At 47.9% G+C, this 18,520-nt stretch overlaps 1 protein-coding gene across 1 annotated transcript in view; it reads left to right on the top strand.

The window, feature by feature from the left end:
- The window catches only part of KMT2D (lysine methyltransferase 2D), a 125,820-nt gene that overhangs the window by 75,484 nt on the left and 31,816 nt on the right, over positions 1–18,520 (top strand). Inside the window, exons 33-40 of the mRNA XM_083353039.1 lie at positions 160–336; positions 1,901–2,049; positions 2,931–5,080; positions 7,073–7,196; positions 9,021–9,111; positions 10,038–10,101; positions 12,874–13,106; positions 14,868–17,900. Coding sequence (XP_083209165.1) covers positions 160–336; positions 1,901–2,049; positions 2,931–5,080; positions 7,073–7,196; positions 9,021–9,111; positions 10,038–10,101; positions 12,874–13,106; positions 14,868–17,900 — 6,021 coding nt within the window. The remainder of the gene's footprint in view (positions 1–159; positions 337–1,900; positions 2,050–2,930; positions 5,081–7,072; positions 7,197–9,020; positions 9,112–10,037; positions 10,102–12,873; positions 13,107–14,867; positions 17,901–18,520) is intronic.

Here is an 18,520-nt window from a genome sequence, read left to right as displayed (position 1 = left end):
TCTCGTCCTGTTACCCGAGCGCGTAGCAATGAGGTGAAGGAGGCTAGGAAAGAATTATGCGTGTCCTGAAGGAGACAAGAAAGAGAGATTTGCTTAAAGGGCTTCTGAGCACAAGCTATTCATAACTGCCTCTGCCCTGTTCCTTTGGTCCTCTACCAGCGTCAGAGGCTCCGGGAGTTGCTTATCCGTCAGCAGATCCAGAGGAACAACTTGAGGCAAGAAAAAGAGAGCGCAGCAGCTGCAGCCACCAATGTCCAGTCCTCCTGGAATGCTGAGGGCACCGGACCAGCCTTTGAGCAGATCAGCCGCAGCATGACTCCTTACCCGTCAGCACAGGTAGGCCCATGGCCACAGAGAGGCCTGGATTCAGCCGGGCCGTGAATTGTGGAATCTGACTTTCCGTACAGCCTTTTGATATATCGCCAAAAGGATTCTGTCGGGCACGAAAGACGAGATCCACGCTTGAAAGACCAATCAAACTGATTTATTGGTATTGGTAAGGAATCGTCTCAACTAGCGGTCAGCACCTGGGCAGAGTTAGATAAGGGTTGACAGCAGGCAAGAAGGGGTTGGACTTGGTTCACTTGTGGCTGGGTAGGGATTCTAGGCTGATCTCCCTTTTCACCGTGTCCTCGGGTTCTGCCATTCATTCTCCTACCGATTCCGTTCAAAGATCTGAAAGAGGTCCTCTTTCTGACAGTCTGGAACAGAGACGGCACCAGTGTCGTTAAGTCTGGCCTATCCGTTGCGTGCATAACTTTTTACGTGTGCTGCTGGGTCCAGTGTTTTAAAAAAAAATGATACCGCCCTGGTGGGTTAAACCTGTAATGCTAAAATCGCGTTAAATCTGGCGAGATAAACGTTCAAATGAATACAATCGGGCCACAGTCCTTATTGCGCTAAACTTTTTTTACATTATTACTTTTTTATGCCGCCCGTCTCCCCCTATAAGGTGACTCTACGACCTTATGACTTTCCTGAAAGTAGTTTACTCTACGTAAAACTCAATATGAAGAGAAGAGAATATTTGTAGCTCAGGGCTGAACTGTGGGGTGCTTGGTGCTCTCTGAGCTTGGTTGTTTTCTTGTACATGTTTCATTACCCAACATGGGGCTTCCCTTGAGGACCACCCGGAGGCTCCAACTGGTACAGAATGCAGCCGCGAGAGTTGTGTTGGGAGTCTCCCGATACTCCCACGTTACACCTCTGCTCCGTGAGCTGCATTGGTTGCCAGTTGTCTTCCGGGTGAGATTCAAGGTACTAGTAATGGTGTTTAAAGCCCTACATGGCAGGGGTCCGGAATACCTTAGGGAACACCTGCTGCCGGCATCAACTTCCCTCCGCCCTGTGCGTTCCCACAGAGAGGCCCTCCTCAGGGTGCCTCCGGTCAGAGAATGTAGATTGGTGGCCCCCAGGGGGAGATCTTTCTCTGTGGGCGCCCCAGAATTATGGAACCAGCTACCAGTTGAGCTCCGGACAGCGCCCGATCTCCGCTCCTTCCGCCGTGACCTAAAAACATACTCGTTCGAACAAGCCGGCCTGGCCTGAGGGGGGATTGGGGGGGGGTTTATTATTATTTTATTGGGGTTATTTATTATGTATTAATTGTTCTTTTAACGGGCATGTATTTAATTACTTTTAACTTTTGTAATTTTGTATTTTATTCTTGCCCTGTACACCGCCCTGAGTCCTTCGGGAGAAGGGCGGTATAGAAATATTAATAATGAAATGAAATGAAACAAGGTAAACGTAGACACTGCTACTACGATGATGTTACCTAGTTGGGGCAGTGAAATGCCTACGAGAAAAGAACCAAGCTCAGAGAAACAGACGACCCCCAGAACTCATACTGTTCTGTCAAGTAGGAATGGTCTTGAATGTTGACTCTTCCTTTCCATAGGACAAGGGGCTACTGGGCAGCCTGGGGAGCACTCCAGGAGGCAGCAAGCTGCCCAGTGGTGTGATGGCACAGGCACCCTACATGCAGGATGAGCGACTGGCTCGGCCACCTCCGGCAGCAACACCCTCTGCCATGGATATCAATGGCAGGTAAGACTCTAGTTGGGGTTAGAAAAGCTCCCTGCGCCCTGTGCGTTCCCACAGAGAGGGCCTCCTCAGGGTGCCTCAGGGTGCCACCGATCAGAGAATGTCGATTGGTGGCCCCCAGGGGGAGATCCTTCTCTGTGGGCGCTCCGGAGCTGTGGAATCAGCTACCGGTAGAGCTCCGGATGGCGCCCGATCTTCGCTCCTTTCGCCGCGATCTCAAGACGTTTTTGTTTGTACAAGCCGGCCTAGCCTGAGGGGGAGTGTTGGGGTTGTTTTATCTTTCGTTTTTTTAATTTTTCTGGGGGTTTTTAGCGTTGTATTTATATTGTTTTTAACTAGGGCAATTGTTTAATCTGTTTTTTAATGTTTGTATTTCCTATTTTATTCTGCCCTGTGAACCGCCCTGAGTCCTCAGGGAGAAGGGCGGTATATAAATGTTATTAAATTAAATTAAATTAAATTAAAAGCCAATCCAGTCACAATAGCAAGATGGACCAAGGAAAAGAGGCCAATCGTTGATCAACAGAACCCCCTTTCTAGCCAACAAGAGGTGTTTGTGACTCACTCCACCCACTTTTATGCATTCTCCCCAAAGCACCCTAGGATTGTGCCACAGAAATTCCGTGATGAAGACTGTGATATTGATTAGCGGAAGCAAGCCTATTATTCCACCTGCTAGGGAAAACTCTCCCCTATTTTTGAGGATTTCTCCGTCCTGGCGCTATTGTATTACCAGAGGGGGTGGGGGGACTTATAAAGGGTATTCATTTATTTATCAAATTTATAAATTTCCCGTCTTGCTGTTTGGGTCGACTCCAGATAGCTTTTCGGGTGGATTGGTAATAGGTTACCTAAACCGCTTTTTAAAATGTCTCCTTTCTCAGGCCATCGGTGACGGCAGCGGGCCAGCCCTTTTATGCCCGCAGCGTCTTCCAAACACCACCTACACAGCAGCAGATGTGGCAGCAGCAGCAGCAGCAAGCAGCATCCATGCGCCTCCCAATCTCTTCACGTTTCCCCCAGCCCCCCAGCCAAGACCTAAGTCGACAGACTTTGGGAGGCCTGGCTCCACGCCTGCCTGGCCCTGGTGAACAGTTTCAGAGTTCCTCTGGACCACTGGGAGCCCAGTTCATTGAGTTGCGGCACAATATCCCAAAGGGAGTGCTAGGAAGTGGAGCTGGCCCTCCCTTTGTGCAACAGAATCTGCAGGCTCGACCCAGATTCTTCCTGCCTGGGAATGACAGCACCAATCAGGCTTTGAAAGCTTCCGTTATGCCTGTGCAGGTCTCTGTCCTGGGAAACCAAGGCTTACAAACACAGAAAATCCCTATTTCATCCTCTCTTCAGGGTTCAGAGATGAGCAATAATCATCACTCTCATGCCAAGGCTATTCCCCAGTTGATACTGCCCCCTGGTAACATGGAGGTGCGACACATCGCAGCTCGAACACCCTCTTCGTCTGTCCCTAAAGATGTACCCCTCGCCTCAACTAACGTCGATTCTACCCCAGCCACTGGCAAGAATCAATTGAGCCTGGTCAGTAGACCGTTAGCTTGCGAGGTCCCAGTGGAACCCGATTTAGATGACGATTTTGATTCTCACAAGGATCTCGTTGAAGATGATGACGACTTGGCCAACTTAAGCCTTGATCCAGATGTTGCCAAGGGTGACGATGACCTTGACAACCTGGATAACCTGGAAACCAATGACCCGCACCTTGATGATCTATTAAACGGGGACGAGTTTGATTTGCTAGCCTATACAGACCCAGAATTGGATACTGGAGATAAGAAGGATATCTTCAACGAGCATCTGCGGTTGGTGGAATCTGCCAACGAAAAGGCTGAACGTGAGGATCAGCTTAAAAAAGAGCCCTCCGTAAGTCCCTACCTCAAGGATGCTCCTGTTGGTCTTGGCAAGCCAGATGAACAGAAGGCACCGTTAATGCCCAGAGATCACGTTCCCAAAGTGAAAGAGGGACTTGGGCTTCTTCAGGTTCCCTGTTCATCTTCTGCAAGGGTCTCTCCATCTCCCACCCTTGCATCTTTCAAAGCCCCAAGTGACATGCTGGACAACAAAATGGCTAGCCTGCCAGCTGATATCAAACCCAAGGTAGAGGAAGGGTGTTTAAAGCCCTCGCCCTGCCAGTTTAATACCAGCACTGTAGAGAAGCCGCCTGTGAAATCTGAAGGAGCAGAGAAAATGATTGCTACCTTAGGGGTAAACATAAAAACCAACCAGAATCTCATGAGTCCTGGCGGAGTGCAACTTGGCATGACTCAGTTCCACAACAACAATCACCCTCCCATATCAGATAAGGTCCTCTACAGCACCCAAACGCGCCCATCACTTATTCCTGTCTCAGTGCCCAACAACACTAATTCCATCCTGGAAAAGTTTGAGCTAGATGGAGGACCCTTGAGTCTGAGTAGTAGCCAGCAGCATTCTCCGGCTGATGAACTGGACAAAATGGAAAGCTCCTTGGTGGCCAGTGAGCTCCCTCTTCTGATTGAAGATCTGCTAGAACATGAAAAGAAGGAACTGCAGAAGAAGCAGCAGATGTCTGCCCAAATGCCGGGGGGCTCCCAGCACCTCCAGTCCCACACTGTCTTGGCACATTCTGCTCCCCCTTCCCAACCTCATGATGGGCAGCTAGTAAGCCCTCAGCAACAGCTTCAGTTGAGCATTGTGGCTAGACCACAGGGCATGGTGGGCAACCAGCAACTGATGCATCAGCAGCAGCAGCAGCAGCAACAACAACAACAACAACAACGTCTGGCTGGTCCGCAGCAAAACCAAGGACTAGCACCACACCTGGCAGTGCCTCAGAACCAGTCTCAACTGCTTACCGCTCAGCATGGCATGCAGACAACTCGCAGCCAACAGAACCAACAGCAGCTCTTAGCCCAGAAGAATATGCAAGGTGTCCAGCAGCAGCAGCAGCAGCAGCAGCAGATGATGGGACTTAAGCCTCAGCAAATTGTGATGCAACAGCAGCAACAGCAGTTGGCTAACAGCTTCTTCCCTGATACTGGTATGTGTCACGTGCAAAAGATCAGGACCACCTGCAAAGTTCCAGTTAAAGTTTATTACCATGTTTCCCCGAAAATAAGACCGGGTTTTATTTTTATTTTTATTTTTTTGGACCACAAGATCCATTAGGCTTTATTTTCGGGAGATGTCTTATTTTGCAGCTGCCTGCCTGCTCCCTCCCACCATCTGCTTGTCCATGACCGCAACGGTTTACAAGGCTTCCCAGGCCAGAGGCACTTTTCGCCCAGACGGAGAAATGATGGAGACTGGAAACTTTGTCTACTTGCAAATGGGGTGCTTTGAAACGGAGTGATCCGCTCCATTCCGAAGTGCCCCGTAGACGCCCAACCACTTTTTGCTCAGAGGGAGACTGGAAGCTTTGTCTGCTTGCAGTCATGTCTGGGCACAAAATGCATGGAGGAGCCAGAGACACGGGAGGGGGACGGCAGGCAATCCAGATGTGCTGCGCGACCCCCTGGCTCACAGGAGGCTTGTGCGGAGGCAGCAGGGGCGGGGGGAGCTAGGCGATCCCGACGCACTGCCCACTCCATCCCACAGTCTTTTGCCTTGCCTGCAGCCGCACCTGGATTGCCTGCCTCCCCCACCCCCGTGCCTCTGCCTCCGCCTGCTGCCAGTGTTGCCATGCAAGCCTCCTGCGAGCTACGTGGCTGCGCAGCACGTCTGGATTGCCTGTCTCCCCCTGCTTCTGCCTCCGTGCTTGGATTTACCTGCACTGCGCTAAGGGGCCAGAGGGCTGCGGCTGTGCCAGATACCGTCAGTCCCTGCGTGCTCACCGTCTCTTGTGCTTATTTTTTGGGGTAGGGTTTATATTAGGTCCACCCTAAAAAATCAGGCTAGTGCTTATTTTGGGGGGTGGATTTTATTTTTGGGGAAACATGGTATTAATCATGCCTATACACAAGCATCTACTCAGCTAATGGTTATCATTAACTTGGCATTAGATAAGGATCAATGGAATTCAAGAGGGATTGGATTTGGTCCATTTGTGGCTACGTAGAGACTCTAGGCTGATTCCTCTTTTGACTCCTCCCCTAGGTTCTGCCATTCTTTCTCTTATATGATGGGAACTATATTAACTTATTCATTTTGTTTGACCAGGATATCCAGTGTTCTTAATTGCCATTATGCAAGTCCTACTTTAATTGCAAGTTAAAATTTGTTATTCTACTAATTGGCGGGGGCGCAGGGGCTAATTGAAAAGAAAACATTCGGAGAATTGAATCATATGACATTTTCAATATAGTTTCATCAGGCCAAACCTGATCTAAATTCAAACACAGTCTTTTCTTAATCTGTTAAGAAAAGCACACGAACAACAAATGTTCAAGACTGCAATATACGTGTGTGTCTACATTCTGTTTTAAATGTGATATGAGCGAATCAGCCTTTAATTTCATCTTATCACTCCTATCTACTGATTTAAATAGTTCCAGCCAACTGGGAACTATGCAGCAACACATCTGGGGAGTGCATCAAAATTCCATAGGGCATATCTATATGTAACTATGTGTACAGTGAGGATATTATGTCATTCAGGTGTGATTTATACATATGAAGGAAAGAAGACTTAGAAAAATTACCTTTACCATGTGGTAGGGATCTTAGCTCTAAAGACTTAGTTCTCTGTGAATTTGGAGCTGTCATATGGTGAGTTCAATTCACTTCCATATTAGTAATAATATTCGGAAGCTGCTGTGAATTCGTGGTGATGTTTGTTTGGGTTTACTGTATGTAGATAATAAAAATCCAGGTGATCACTAAATGGCAGCAGAGAATTATAGTTGATTATTTCCAGCAAGTCTTTAGCAAGGAGTGGTTTTCCGGTCAACTAACTCTTTGTTTTGGTGAACTATGGATTAGATCCCAAATGCTTTAATGTTGAGATAAGAGCAATGCATAGCCTGCTCACATGTTGGTCTCTTTTCTCTCTGTTTGTAACCTCCCACCTCCTGTCCCCCATATGTTTGTAAAGATCTAGATAAATTTGCTACCGAGGACATAATGGATCCCATTGCCAAAGCCAAGATGGTAGCTCTAAAGGGTATCAAGAAGGTCATGGCGCAAGGCAGCATCGGGGTTGCTCCAGGCATGAACAGGTAAGCAGAAAACTGGGTCATTGATGGAGCAGAAGGTCATGAGGCAGGACTCCCATGTGACAGTAATAGCAGTTGCTTACAGTTTGAGCTTCCTCCTCATCTTTATTACATTCAAACAATGAGTTTTATATGTAAAAGATAAACGATAGATTTGCATCAGCTCTCCTGCCTGACTTAATGGAGTAGTCTGGTGTCTACTAAACTGGAAATTTTAGGGGCTGTGCTGCAGAGTAAGTAGAGAAGGGCTACTCTGTCATTCGTAGCAGGGCGTTTTTAATTTTCATTTGATTACTGAAGAGATTGTTGTTGTTACGATGATGATGATGATGATGATGATGATCTGGAAGCAAAGACAGTGGCTTTCTAACAATGGTTTCTGATGAGGTGTTTACATTGCAACAATGAAAATAGAAAAAGGCCATCTGTCCCCCACGCCTAGTCTGTTGCAGGAAGTCCTCGCTTAACAGCCAACCGGTTGCTTAGTTGTTAAGCAAAATCGCTTTATGGTTGTTAAGCAGAGTTATGGCAGACCACCCAAAGGCTGTTTATGACCAGTCCTGAAATCGGAGCTGTTGTACCACTCCCGTGGTTGTTTGTCCTTACGGCTGACCGCAGAAATGCTGCAGTACTCTCCCGCCTAGCTCCCCCACCGGGTCCCCTCAGGTCTTTCTCCACCCTCACCAGGGTCTCCACGGGCCTCTTCTCCCCCAATAGGTCCTTGCAGGGCTTGGGCCTCCTCCCACCCACCCTATGTTACTGATTAAACACTTTGAAAATCTTGGGAGCTCTGGAGCTTTCTGCAGTGCTGTGTAACCTTTCCAGAAGCAGCTACCATTTCCCAGGGGATCAGAACGGCACGCGTCCACTTGGAAAATGGCAGCCGATTTTGAATCGTACCATGCAGCGGCCCAACAAAGCAGTCCCTTCTGCTTCCCTAATGCATTCTGCACAGCACTGCGGTTACCTCCTCGGACGTTTTCACCAATCGGGAAGGGCATGAATCTCATAAACGGGTGACCAAACTCGCACCTTTTTTGCTTCCTTGGGGCCAAGAGGCTGCACCTTCACCCCACGGGTCCTGTACCAAGGCTAGCCTCCCGTTGGAAACAAATATTTTGTTCGTTCTTTTGGTTCGCTCGATGTGCCAACGATTTGTCAGCATTTTGTAAGCCACCCTGAGTCTTCGGAGAAGGGCGGGATATAAATGGAATTAAAATAAATAAATAAATAAATAAATTTTTTGCCGGATTCCCAATAATTTAACTTTATCCTCCTCAAAGCAGTTTAACTTGCTCAGTGTAGAAATCAGCCAGCTCCATCTTAGCTAACATAAAAGCATTATATGTTCGGTAGGATATTTTTTTTCACTGACTGAAAACAATGATCCAGGTCCTTCAGTTCACCTTATATGCATCCCAAATTAATCTAACACTAGTTGGATTACAATTGGTTTTTTTTTAAAAAATGGTAATGTTTGTTGTCTAATATAAATAGAAAAATTACTACACTATTACAAAAGTATTACAATTTTAGCATCAACTATCATTTTTAAATTGAAGTGTTTCTATGATTGAAGTTTTATCTGATATCAGCCTTAGAACCTAAAACACAATCTAATAAAAGACAAAAACCAAAAAAAAATAAGCACAAAATATTTGCCCCAGACAATGTGGTCATATGTGAAGGAAGATGGGAATTGCAGTCCAAAAATGTAACGGAGGTCCAGATGTTGCCCATCCAGTCCTAGACTAATACTAGCTGTATTCATTATATTTAGTGGTATTTTCCAATCGTTCTGTGCCCTGCAATCCTTCTTCCTTCTAGGCAACAAGTCTCTTTGCTGGCTCAGAGGTTAGCTGGAGCTTCATCTTCATCCGAAATGACGAATCACATTTTACCTGTAACTGGAGGGCAGGTGAGTGAGATTTTCTGTTGGTGGGTTTGGGGGGAGTTGAGGTGATTCACTGGGTGTCAGGTGCAAAACCAGACTCACATGTGCAGAGTTCAAGCTAACTATTTGATTCTGCCTTTATAATACAGGAATCTCCCCCAGTCTGGCAACCTTTTCTTGGGAGCTATTACATAGGGCTCCAAGGAACCTGGGGGTGGGGGGCGGGAAATGTTATTGGTCCTAGCCCTTTTGCAGTTGTGCAATGACTCCAGGCTGACTCCACACTTGATGTCTCCTTCCTGCCAGGCTGAATGCTTCTGAACAATTGGCAGTGGAGAATAAGGGTTTTGGGTAGACATGCTATAGAGCCGTGGTGGCGAACCTATGGCATGCATGCCACAGGTGGCACGCAGAGCCCTCTCTGTGGGCATGCGTGCCGTCGCCCCAATCCTGGGCCTTCAAGCTGGGTTTTATAAAACCTTTTTGCTTTAGGCCTCCGCTGCCGTGTGCAAAAAAAAAAAAAGTTCAATCAATCAATTAATTTCAAATTCTCGCGGGGAAAAAAAATCTTGCAAAGTTGGAATTGATTGATTGAACTTTTTAGTCCCACCCAGTTGGCCGTTACCACCGCAGCCACGCCCACCCAATGGGCCATGCCCACCCAGCACCCGACCATACATAAGCGGGTTTTGGGTTGCAATTTGGCCACTCAGTCTCTAAAACGTTCGCCATCACTGCTATAGAGAAAATAGGCGGAGATTCATTTTTAGCCATGAAGTTTATTAGCTTAAACTTTTAAGTTATCTCAAGGAATAACGTATAGGAGGAGGAAGGTGTTTTTTAAAAAAAAAAAATCCATTGTGAGGTGGTTTGTGCATAAATGAAAGAGCTACTGTAAAATATTAAAAAAAAGATGACTCATAGTTCTTACAGTGTAAAATTCCTTGCAGGAACGCAACAGTGATCCAGCGCAGGCTCGTCCAAACCCTCCAACCTTTGCTCAAGGTGTCATCAGTGAGTAGCTGGCAGTCTAGGCTGGGTTCAACCGGGTAGTGCTTTTCTTCAAAGCCTCTTTTTGCTCACGTTGCATACAATACTGTCACGTGCTGAGATTGTTTTGGGTTGCTTAATCTGGAATAATTATTGCTTTCTGGTTCCAAGTGCAATTTCTGTGCTGCATAAATATTTTTGCTCATGAGTGTGGAAGGTTGACAACAAAAGGCTAGTAACATAATTCTTATTTGTATTGGTTTTTGTGTTAAAATCAGTTCTTTCAGCTGTACGTGGAAAGTACATTCTCAGAAATAAATAAGGACTTTTTAAAAAAAAAATCCCATTTATATCCCGCCCTTCTCCGAAGACTCAGGGCGGCTTACAATCTAAGCACAAATCAAATGTCCCACATTTGACATTTCAAGGTCCCACATCAGTTCTCAGCAGATCCTAAGCTATCTTCTGGGAAATTTATGAGTTCTGAAATAATGGACCCAATTGGACTATATGCTAAAGAGAAAAAAAAGGAATTTTTTGGAAGCATACTCCCTAATCTTCATTTTTATGTACAGTGAGGGAAAAACAGTCCTTTGATCCCCTGCTGATTTTGTACATTTGCCCGCTGACATATATAATTTTAATGGTAAGTTTATTTTAACAGTGAGAGACAGAATAACATCAACAAAAAATCCAGAAAAATACATTTCAAAAAAGTTATAAATTGATTTGCATTTTAATGAGTGAAAGAAGTATTTGACCACCACGCAAAACATGGCTTAGCACTTGGTGACAAATCCCTTGTTGGCAATCACAGTGGTCAGACGTTTCTTGTAGTTGGCGACCAGGTTTGCACACATCTCAGGAGGGATTTTGTCCCACTCCTCTTTGCAGATCCTCTCTAAGTCATTAAGGTTTCGAGGCTTTGGCAGCTCGAACCTTCATCTCCCTCCACAGATTTTCTATGAGATTAAGGTCTGGAGACTGGCTAAGCTACTCCAGGACCTTAATGTGTTTCTTCTTGAGCCACTTCTTTGTTGCCTTGGCCATGTTTTTTGGGTCATTGCCATTCTGGAATACCCATCCATGACACATTTTCAATGCATTGGCTGAGGGAAGGAGGTTCTCACCCAAGATTTTATGGTATGTGGCCCCATCCATCATCCCTTTGAAGTGGTGGAAGTTGTCCTTTCTTGAGCAGCGGGACCATGCAGGCACTGCAGGATTTCAGTCGTTCACGGTGTAGTGTTACCATTTGTTTTCTTGGTGACTATGGTTCCAGCTGCCTTGAGATCAATAACAAGATCCTTCTGTGTAGTTCTGGGCTGATTCCTCACTGTTCTCATGATCACTGAAACTCCATGATGTGAGATCTTGCATGGAGCCCCAGATTGAGGGAGATTGACAGTTATTTTGGGTTTCTTCGTTTTGCGAATTATCGCAGCAATTGTTGTCACCTTCTCACCAAGCTGCTTGGCGATAGTCTTGTAGCCCATTCCAGCCTTGTCTACAATCTTGTCCCTGACATCCTTGGACAGCTCTTTGGTCTTGGCCATGGTGGAGATTTTGGAATCTGATTGATTGCTTCTGTGGACAGGTGTCTTTTATACAGGTAGCAAACTGAGATTAGGAGCACTCTCTTTAAGAGAGTGCTCCTAATCTCAGCTCATTACCTGTATAAAAGACACCTGGGAGCCAGAAATCTTGCTGATTGATAGGGGATCAAATACTTCTTTCACTCATTAAAATGCAAAACAATATATAACTTTTTTGAAATGCATTTTTCTGGATTTTTTATTGTTATTCTGTCTCTCACTGTTAAAATAAACCCACCATTAAAATTATAGACTGATCATTTCTTTTGTCAGTGGGCAAACATACAAAGTCAGCAGGGGATCAAATAATTTTCCCCCTCACACTAATGTGTCCCCAATTGTTATAAAAACAGACTGTGAATATTTTAAAAACTGGCTGAAGTTTGCTGAAAAATAATATGCCACCTTGAAAATGATGTCATTCAGTCATATTTTCTTTTTTAGTCTACATACAATTGATAGATAGCTTTTAAAAGCACTTACTGAATGCTAGTTGGCCTGCTGAGAAAAGGAAGAGAAATGCCTGTTGTCTTTAGCTCTATTGAATAAGTAGTTTGTTTGCCAATACAAATAAGTACTTTTAAGGACAGCTAATACTTTGTGATGTTTCTGGGGTGCCTTAGTTACCCACAGATATGCCTGAGCAAGAGAATGGCTTTCGCCCACAATAAGACTGTCACATTCCAGTGCAGTAATGTGGTTTGCTGAATTCTGACTTAGTGTAATGTGTGAAATCTGCCACTGTAGTTTGATATGTAGGCTTTATTACAATGCACCATGTAAACCAGGTTATTGTCATTCAGGAGACCATGTTGTAGCTAATAACATTAATATTAATAACAATGTTAATATGATGGAGGCAGCAGTAGTAGCGCATAATACAGCTTTTGCGTTCTTTCTGATCCCGAGATAATAGTCCCAGTAATATTTGCTCAGTGCTTTTTTCTTTATCCATGTCTCTTACCGTTCCTTGCACACACCCTAAAAATCCCAAAAATCTGAACTTGAGAAAAAAAAACCCTGAAGATTTTACTATCAAACCAGCAAATAATACCTATCCTGTGCTGCTTCCTGCAGTGTTTGGTCTTGACTTGCTGCAGATGTTAGCGCTTTTCTTCCCCCCCCCCCCCCATGCAAGGTGTGATTCCCAGGCGTGGCTTTCCAGCTACCCAAAATCCTCGTCTTCTCTTTCCACCTGCAGATGAGGCTGATCAGCGCCAGTACGAAGAGTGGCTTTTCCACACCCAGCAGCTTCTCCAGATGCAGCTAAAGGTGCTGGAGGAGCAAATTGGGGTGCACCGCAAGTCCCGCAAGGCCCTGTGTGCCAAGCAGCGGACAGCTAAAAAAGCCGGTCGTGAGTTCCCTGAGGCTGACGCGGAAAAGCTGAAGCTAGTAACTGAGCAACAGAGCAAGATCCAAAAGCAGCTGGATCAGGTATGTTCCCAGTATCGGGGCTCTGCATACACGCAGTTCCTAATTTGACCAAGAAAGTGGCACATGTGTATTTGTTTGCACATGTATATACAACGTTAGCAGGCCCTAGATTACGTATTCATGTATGTTTTAGTTCACCCGATAAGCAGAGCTCTCTGTGCAGTTTAAACTGGCTGAAAGTTCGTAAGAGATAATTGCCCTCTATGGAAACAGAATCAAAATAACCTAAGAATGGGCGAGATGGGTGGCACACAAATTTAATGAATAACAACAACAACAACAACTATTAACTAATAACCTATAAGAACAAGAGATTTGTTGTTTCTCACTAACAGAGGAAGAGTGCGAGTTTGACAAATTAAGGTAAAGATCAATCAATCAGAATAGAGCGGGAAGGGACCTTGGAGGTCTTCTGGTCCAACAGCCTGCTAAAGCTGGAGACCCTATATCAGAGGTCCCCAACCTTTTGGGCGCCAGGGACCAGTAATGTGGTGAGAGGTTTTTCCATGGACCGGAGGGGGCGTGGTTTTGTGTGCTGCCTGCATCCCGCGGATGGGGCTTTGCTTGTTTGTGCGGACTGCTTGCTGGCATGCTGTGGCCTGGTACTGGTCCACGGACCGGAGGTTGGGGACCCCTGCCCTATATCTATTTTATTTATTTATTTTATTTTATTTTATTTTATTTTATTTTTTTATTTTATTTTATTATTTTATTTTATTTTATTTTATTTTATTTTATTTTATTTTATTTTATTTTATTTTATTTTATTTTATTTTATTTTATTATTAGATTTATATACCGCCCTTTCCCGAAGGACTCAGGGCGGTTTACAGGGTATTTAAAACCAAACCAATACAAAAGTTAAAAACAATTTAAAAAGATTAAATTATCCGTAAAAAATAAAAACCCCAGTTAAAAATTCTCAGCCTGGGCCGGAGAGCTCAAAGAGCCAGGTCTTCAGGTCCCGGCGGAATGAACGAAGGTCAGGCGCAGTCCTAAGCTCCACCGGCAGCTGGTTCCAGAGGGCAGGCGCACCCACAGAGAAGGCCCTCCCCGTGGGTGTTATCCGCCGGCAGTCTTTTACTGCCGGCACCCTGAGAAGACCCACCCTGTGTGAGCGCACTGGACGAAGGGAACTTAATGCCGGCAGCAGGTGTTCCCTCAAATATCCCAGACCCAATCCATTTAGGGCTTTATAGGTCATCACCAGCATCTTGAATCTCACCCGGAGGGCAACCGGAAGCCAATACAGCTCACGAAGTAGAGGTGTTACATGGGAGTATCGGGAAACCCCCATCACAACTCGCACGGCCGCATTCTGCACCAGCTGAAGCCTCCAAGTGGTCCTCAAGGGCAGCCCATGTAGAGAGCGTTGCAGTAGTCTAAACGGGAGGTCACTATATCATTCCAGACAAGTGGCTGTGTTTTCTTAAAAACCTCCAACACCCACAGCTTCTGAAGGCAAGCTGTTCCACTGGTTAATTGTGTCCTCACTGTTAGTAAGTTTCTCCTTAATTCCAGGTTCCAGATTGAGATGTCCAGTGAGAACAAGGAAGGGGAAATTGCCTAGTAGTGAACGGGGCCAACTGCCAGGTGGAAGAGTGGGAGGAGATGGTATATTTGCAGCGAGGAGGTTAGAGTTCAGAGTGAGGCAAATCTCCCTCCTTGACACTTCAGAGCGAAGAGAGTTGCCCTCTCCTAAGGAAAGAGAAGGAAATAAGCAGTGGAATTCCTTCTGATGTACTCTTTCCCACTCAACAGGTCCGGAAACAACAGAAGGAACATACCAACCTCATGGCTGAGTACCGCAACAAGCAGCAGCAGCACCAGCAACAGACCTCCACAGTCATGCCCCTCAGCCCCTCCCAAAGCCCTCGTCTCATGAACAAGCTTCCCGGCCAGTTGCTTTCTGCTCACGGCCTCCAGCAGGGGACACAAGGCCTGCCTGGCCAGGCAGGGGGCCTGCGCCTCCCTCAGGCTGCGCCTGTGGCCGTGCAACAGGGCTTACCATTCATGAGCCAGCAACAGTCGCCATTGCCACCACCATCCGGGGCCACCCCTGCCAGCAATTTCTTTCCTGGCAACCGCCTATTACAGGAGAGGCAGCTGCAGCAGCACAGACTGCAGCTGGCTCAGAAGCTGCAGCAGCAGAACTTCATGGGACAAATGACAATGCAGCAGCAGCAGCAGCAGCAAGGCATGATGGGACAGCTATCTGTGCAGCAGCAGCAGCAGCTTCAGCTTCAGCAGCAAAACCTGATGGGACAGGTATCTATGCAGCAGCAGCAGCAGCAACAACAGCAACAGCAGCAGCAGCAACAGCAACAAAGCACAATCAGCCAGTCTGGTTTGATGGGTCAGCCGCCCCCACCCCCACCCCCCACCCCACAGCCAAATCAGAACCTGCTCCCTAAGCAACAAGGGCTGCTGAACAGCCAGCCAGGAGCTGTGGTCCAGCAACTCTCTCCGCAGCAGCAGCAGCAGCAGCAGCAGCAGCAACAAGTCATACTAGGGCACTCCATGCTGCAGCAGCATCAGGGTGTGTTAGGCCACCAGGCTGGGCAGAGGCCAATGTTGTTGACTCCTCAGCAACATCGCACTCTGGGTTGTCCTCAGCAGCTGGCCCAGCAGACTCAAGGGATGATGGGGCATCGGCTTCTTTTGTCTCCTCAGCAGCAGCAGCAGCAGCAACCACCGCCACCGCCCCCACTACCACCACATCAGGCAGGGCTCCTTGGCCAGCAGAGGTTGCTAGGACAGCAGCAACAGCAGCCACCGCCGAATTCCCTAGCCCAGCACCAGGCCCTCCTGAGCCAGGGGCAAGGCACGCAGCCAGGAATGTTGGCTCAGGGCCCTCCACCGAGTGCCCTCAGCCAAGGGCAGGGCATAGCCCCCGAGCCTATCCAGCACTTTGCGCAGCAGGGGTCTCTGAACCAGGCGCTGCACTCAAGTCAGGGAATGCAGCCGGCCTTGCCAGCGCAGCAGCAGCAGCAGCAGCAGCAGCAGAGCTTGGCTGTGAAGGAACAACAGGGAGGGCCAGAAGGCTCCAGTGTCCTTTCCCAGGATGGAGCAGTTGGCGTCCTCCAGCAGCAACAGCTTCGGCCCCATTTAGGAGGTCAGGAGCTGGGAGGGCAGATGAATCACCCTGACCAGCAAGGGATGCCCAGCCACGGAGCCCCTCCGCAAGAGCAGTCCTCTCAGCTGATGCTCCAGCAGCACGGGGAACCGCAGAAGCAGCCAGCTGATATGGGCCAAGCACAGCAGCTTCTCCTGGACTCTCAGCAGAAGAGCCTGTTGGGCCCTCTGCAGATGCAGATGCAGCAGCAGCAGCAAAACAGCAACTTGCAGCAGCAAAGCAGCCACCTGCAGCGGACTCACCCAGCAATGGATGGCATCTTGCAACAAGAGGCATCTCCTCAGCAACCGCCACACCACCACCATCAGCACCGGGAGGCCGCTCAGCCTCCCCACTTGCTCAATCAGCAAATGGAGCAGCAAAGCCAAGGGCAGAACACCATGGCTCCACAGCAAAGGATTGTGGGCCAAAACCTGGAACAACCTCCCAAAGGCTTACCGGGCCAACTGGCGCAACAGCAGCAGCGACTTCAAAGCCCAGCCGGAACTTCCAAAACTCCTGGGTTGACAATGTCATTGCAGCAGCAGCAGCAGCAGCAGCAACAAAGTATGATGGTTCCACAGTCATCACCCCAAGGCCAAAACTTCCTGGCCAGCCCTGTAATGGGTCAAATCCGGGCTCAGCTTCAGGGAGTCATCTCTAAAAATCCACAGCTCCGGAACCTCACTCCTCAGCAACAGCAGCAGTTACAGGCTCTGCTAATACAGCGGCATCAGCAGAATTTGCTGCAGCAGAACCAAGCATTGCGGCAAGGCAGCCCTTATCCAGGGCAGGCCCAGGTGTCACTGGACCAGTGCCGGCCAGGTGCTCCTCAGCTTCCCCTCCCCAGCTCCATGGGACAGCAGATCCCGAGGCAGCCCCCTCTTGCCGTATTCCAGTTTCGTCCAGAGCAGGGATTTGCTGCATCTGCTGAGCAGCAGAAGGTCCCAGTGAACCAGCAGGTGGCCACCAGTCCTCACCAACAGGGCGCACCAAGGCTTCCTATTCCTCAGACTCCCTCTGTCCCCTTGAGCGTCGCTGGGGTGGCCTCTCTCCCACCACAGCAGCCCAGCCCTTCAGAGCCAAAGAGACCGTCCCCTTTGCTCCTGGTTAAAAGCCCCGAACAGCAGCCGGCGCCCAGCCAGAAACATCAGCCAACCACTCCCAGTCCCCTGCTCTCTCCTAACCCAGCGCTTTTAGTTCCAAACACAAAGGAAACGGCTCTCGGCCCCGGGAGCCTCAGAGACTCGGTGTCCCCCAGCAAAGTGCCCATGGAGCCATCAGCGGTCAATGGGCAGACAGGGGAATTGGCTTCCTTAGATGTGGGAAAAGCTTTGCCCCAATCGGGACACCCTCCCCTTGTTTGTATCAAACAGGAACCCAGGGAAGAGGTAACCCAGTGTGCACTGATGAGTGGCCCCCAGCCAGTCAAGCGGGAAGCCAATGGGGAGCCCGTCTCCCAAGCCGCCACTGTGGCTGCCGTTGCTGCCGCCGCCGCTGGGCCCACTAACAATAACAGCCTCAGCCGCACTGAAGCTGGCCACCTCTTGCTACAGAAGTTGCTACGAGCCAAGAATGTCACGCTGGGGACTCAGCGCTCGGGGGACGTCAACGGGCACGTGGATGGCAAGTTTGCTGGCGCGGAGGGCCGATTGCAGATGCTGCCAGATGTTCGGGAGGTGAGCATAAAGGGGAAAGGGAATAGTGGCTGCGGCAGTGACAGAAATCCCAGCTTTCCACCCCACCTACTTTTCTGATATCTCTGTGGCTAATGAATACCCAAATTGAAAACTATTATCTGAAAAGCCAGTCCCGCCTACCCAATGGTAGAGAAGGTTGTTTTTTTTTTTTTGCTTGATGGGATAGATTTCACTAAGAATCTGTTGGAAAAAGCTTAGCAGGCCTTCTTGGAGAAGAAAATCCTTTATAAAGGAGAGAACTGTGACGTAGCGCCATCCTCAGCTTTTGGTGGGCATTTGCTTCTCTGCCACTGGCTAGTTTGGACCACCCTTTTATTATGGTTTAACAGTCACAGTCGGTGGAGGGATAATATCACTAAAACGGGCTGAGTCAAAATGTCACGAGTTTCTCCCCCCCCCCCCAAAAAAAATAACCCAGAAGAAAGATTCGCATTTTATTTACCTATTTATTTATATCCTGACTTTATAATTTCTACAAATAACTCAAAGCGGCAAACAGATCCAAAGTGTCTTCCTCCTCCTGTTTTCCCCATAGCAACAGCCCTTTGAGGTGAACTGGGCTGAAAGAGAGAGGGGCCAGTCCAATTTGGTAGTCTTAA

This window comes from Vipera ursinii (genome assembly GCF_947247035.1).
Source record: "Vipera ursinii genome assembly, chromosome: 2".
Lineage (NCBI taxonomy): Eukaryota > Metazoa > Chordata > Lepidosauria > Squamata > Viperidae > Vipera > Vipera ursinii.
The sequence above is the reverse complement of the archived record's forward strand: the minus strand, read 5'-3'. Positions and strand labels throughout refer to the sequence as shown.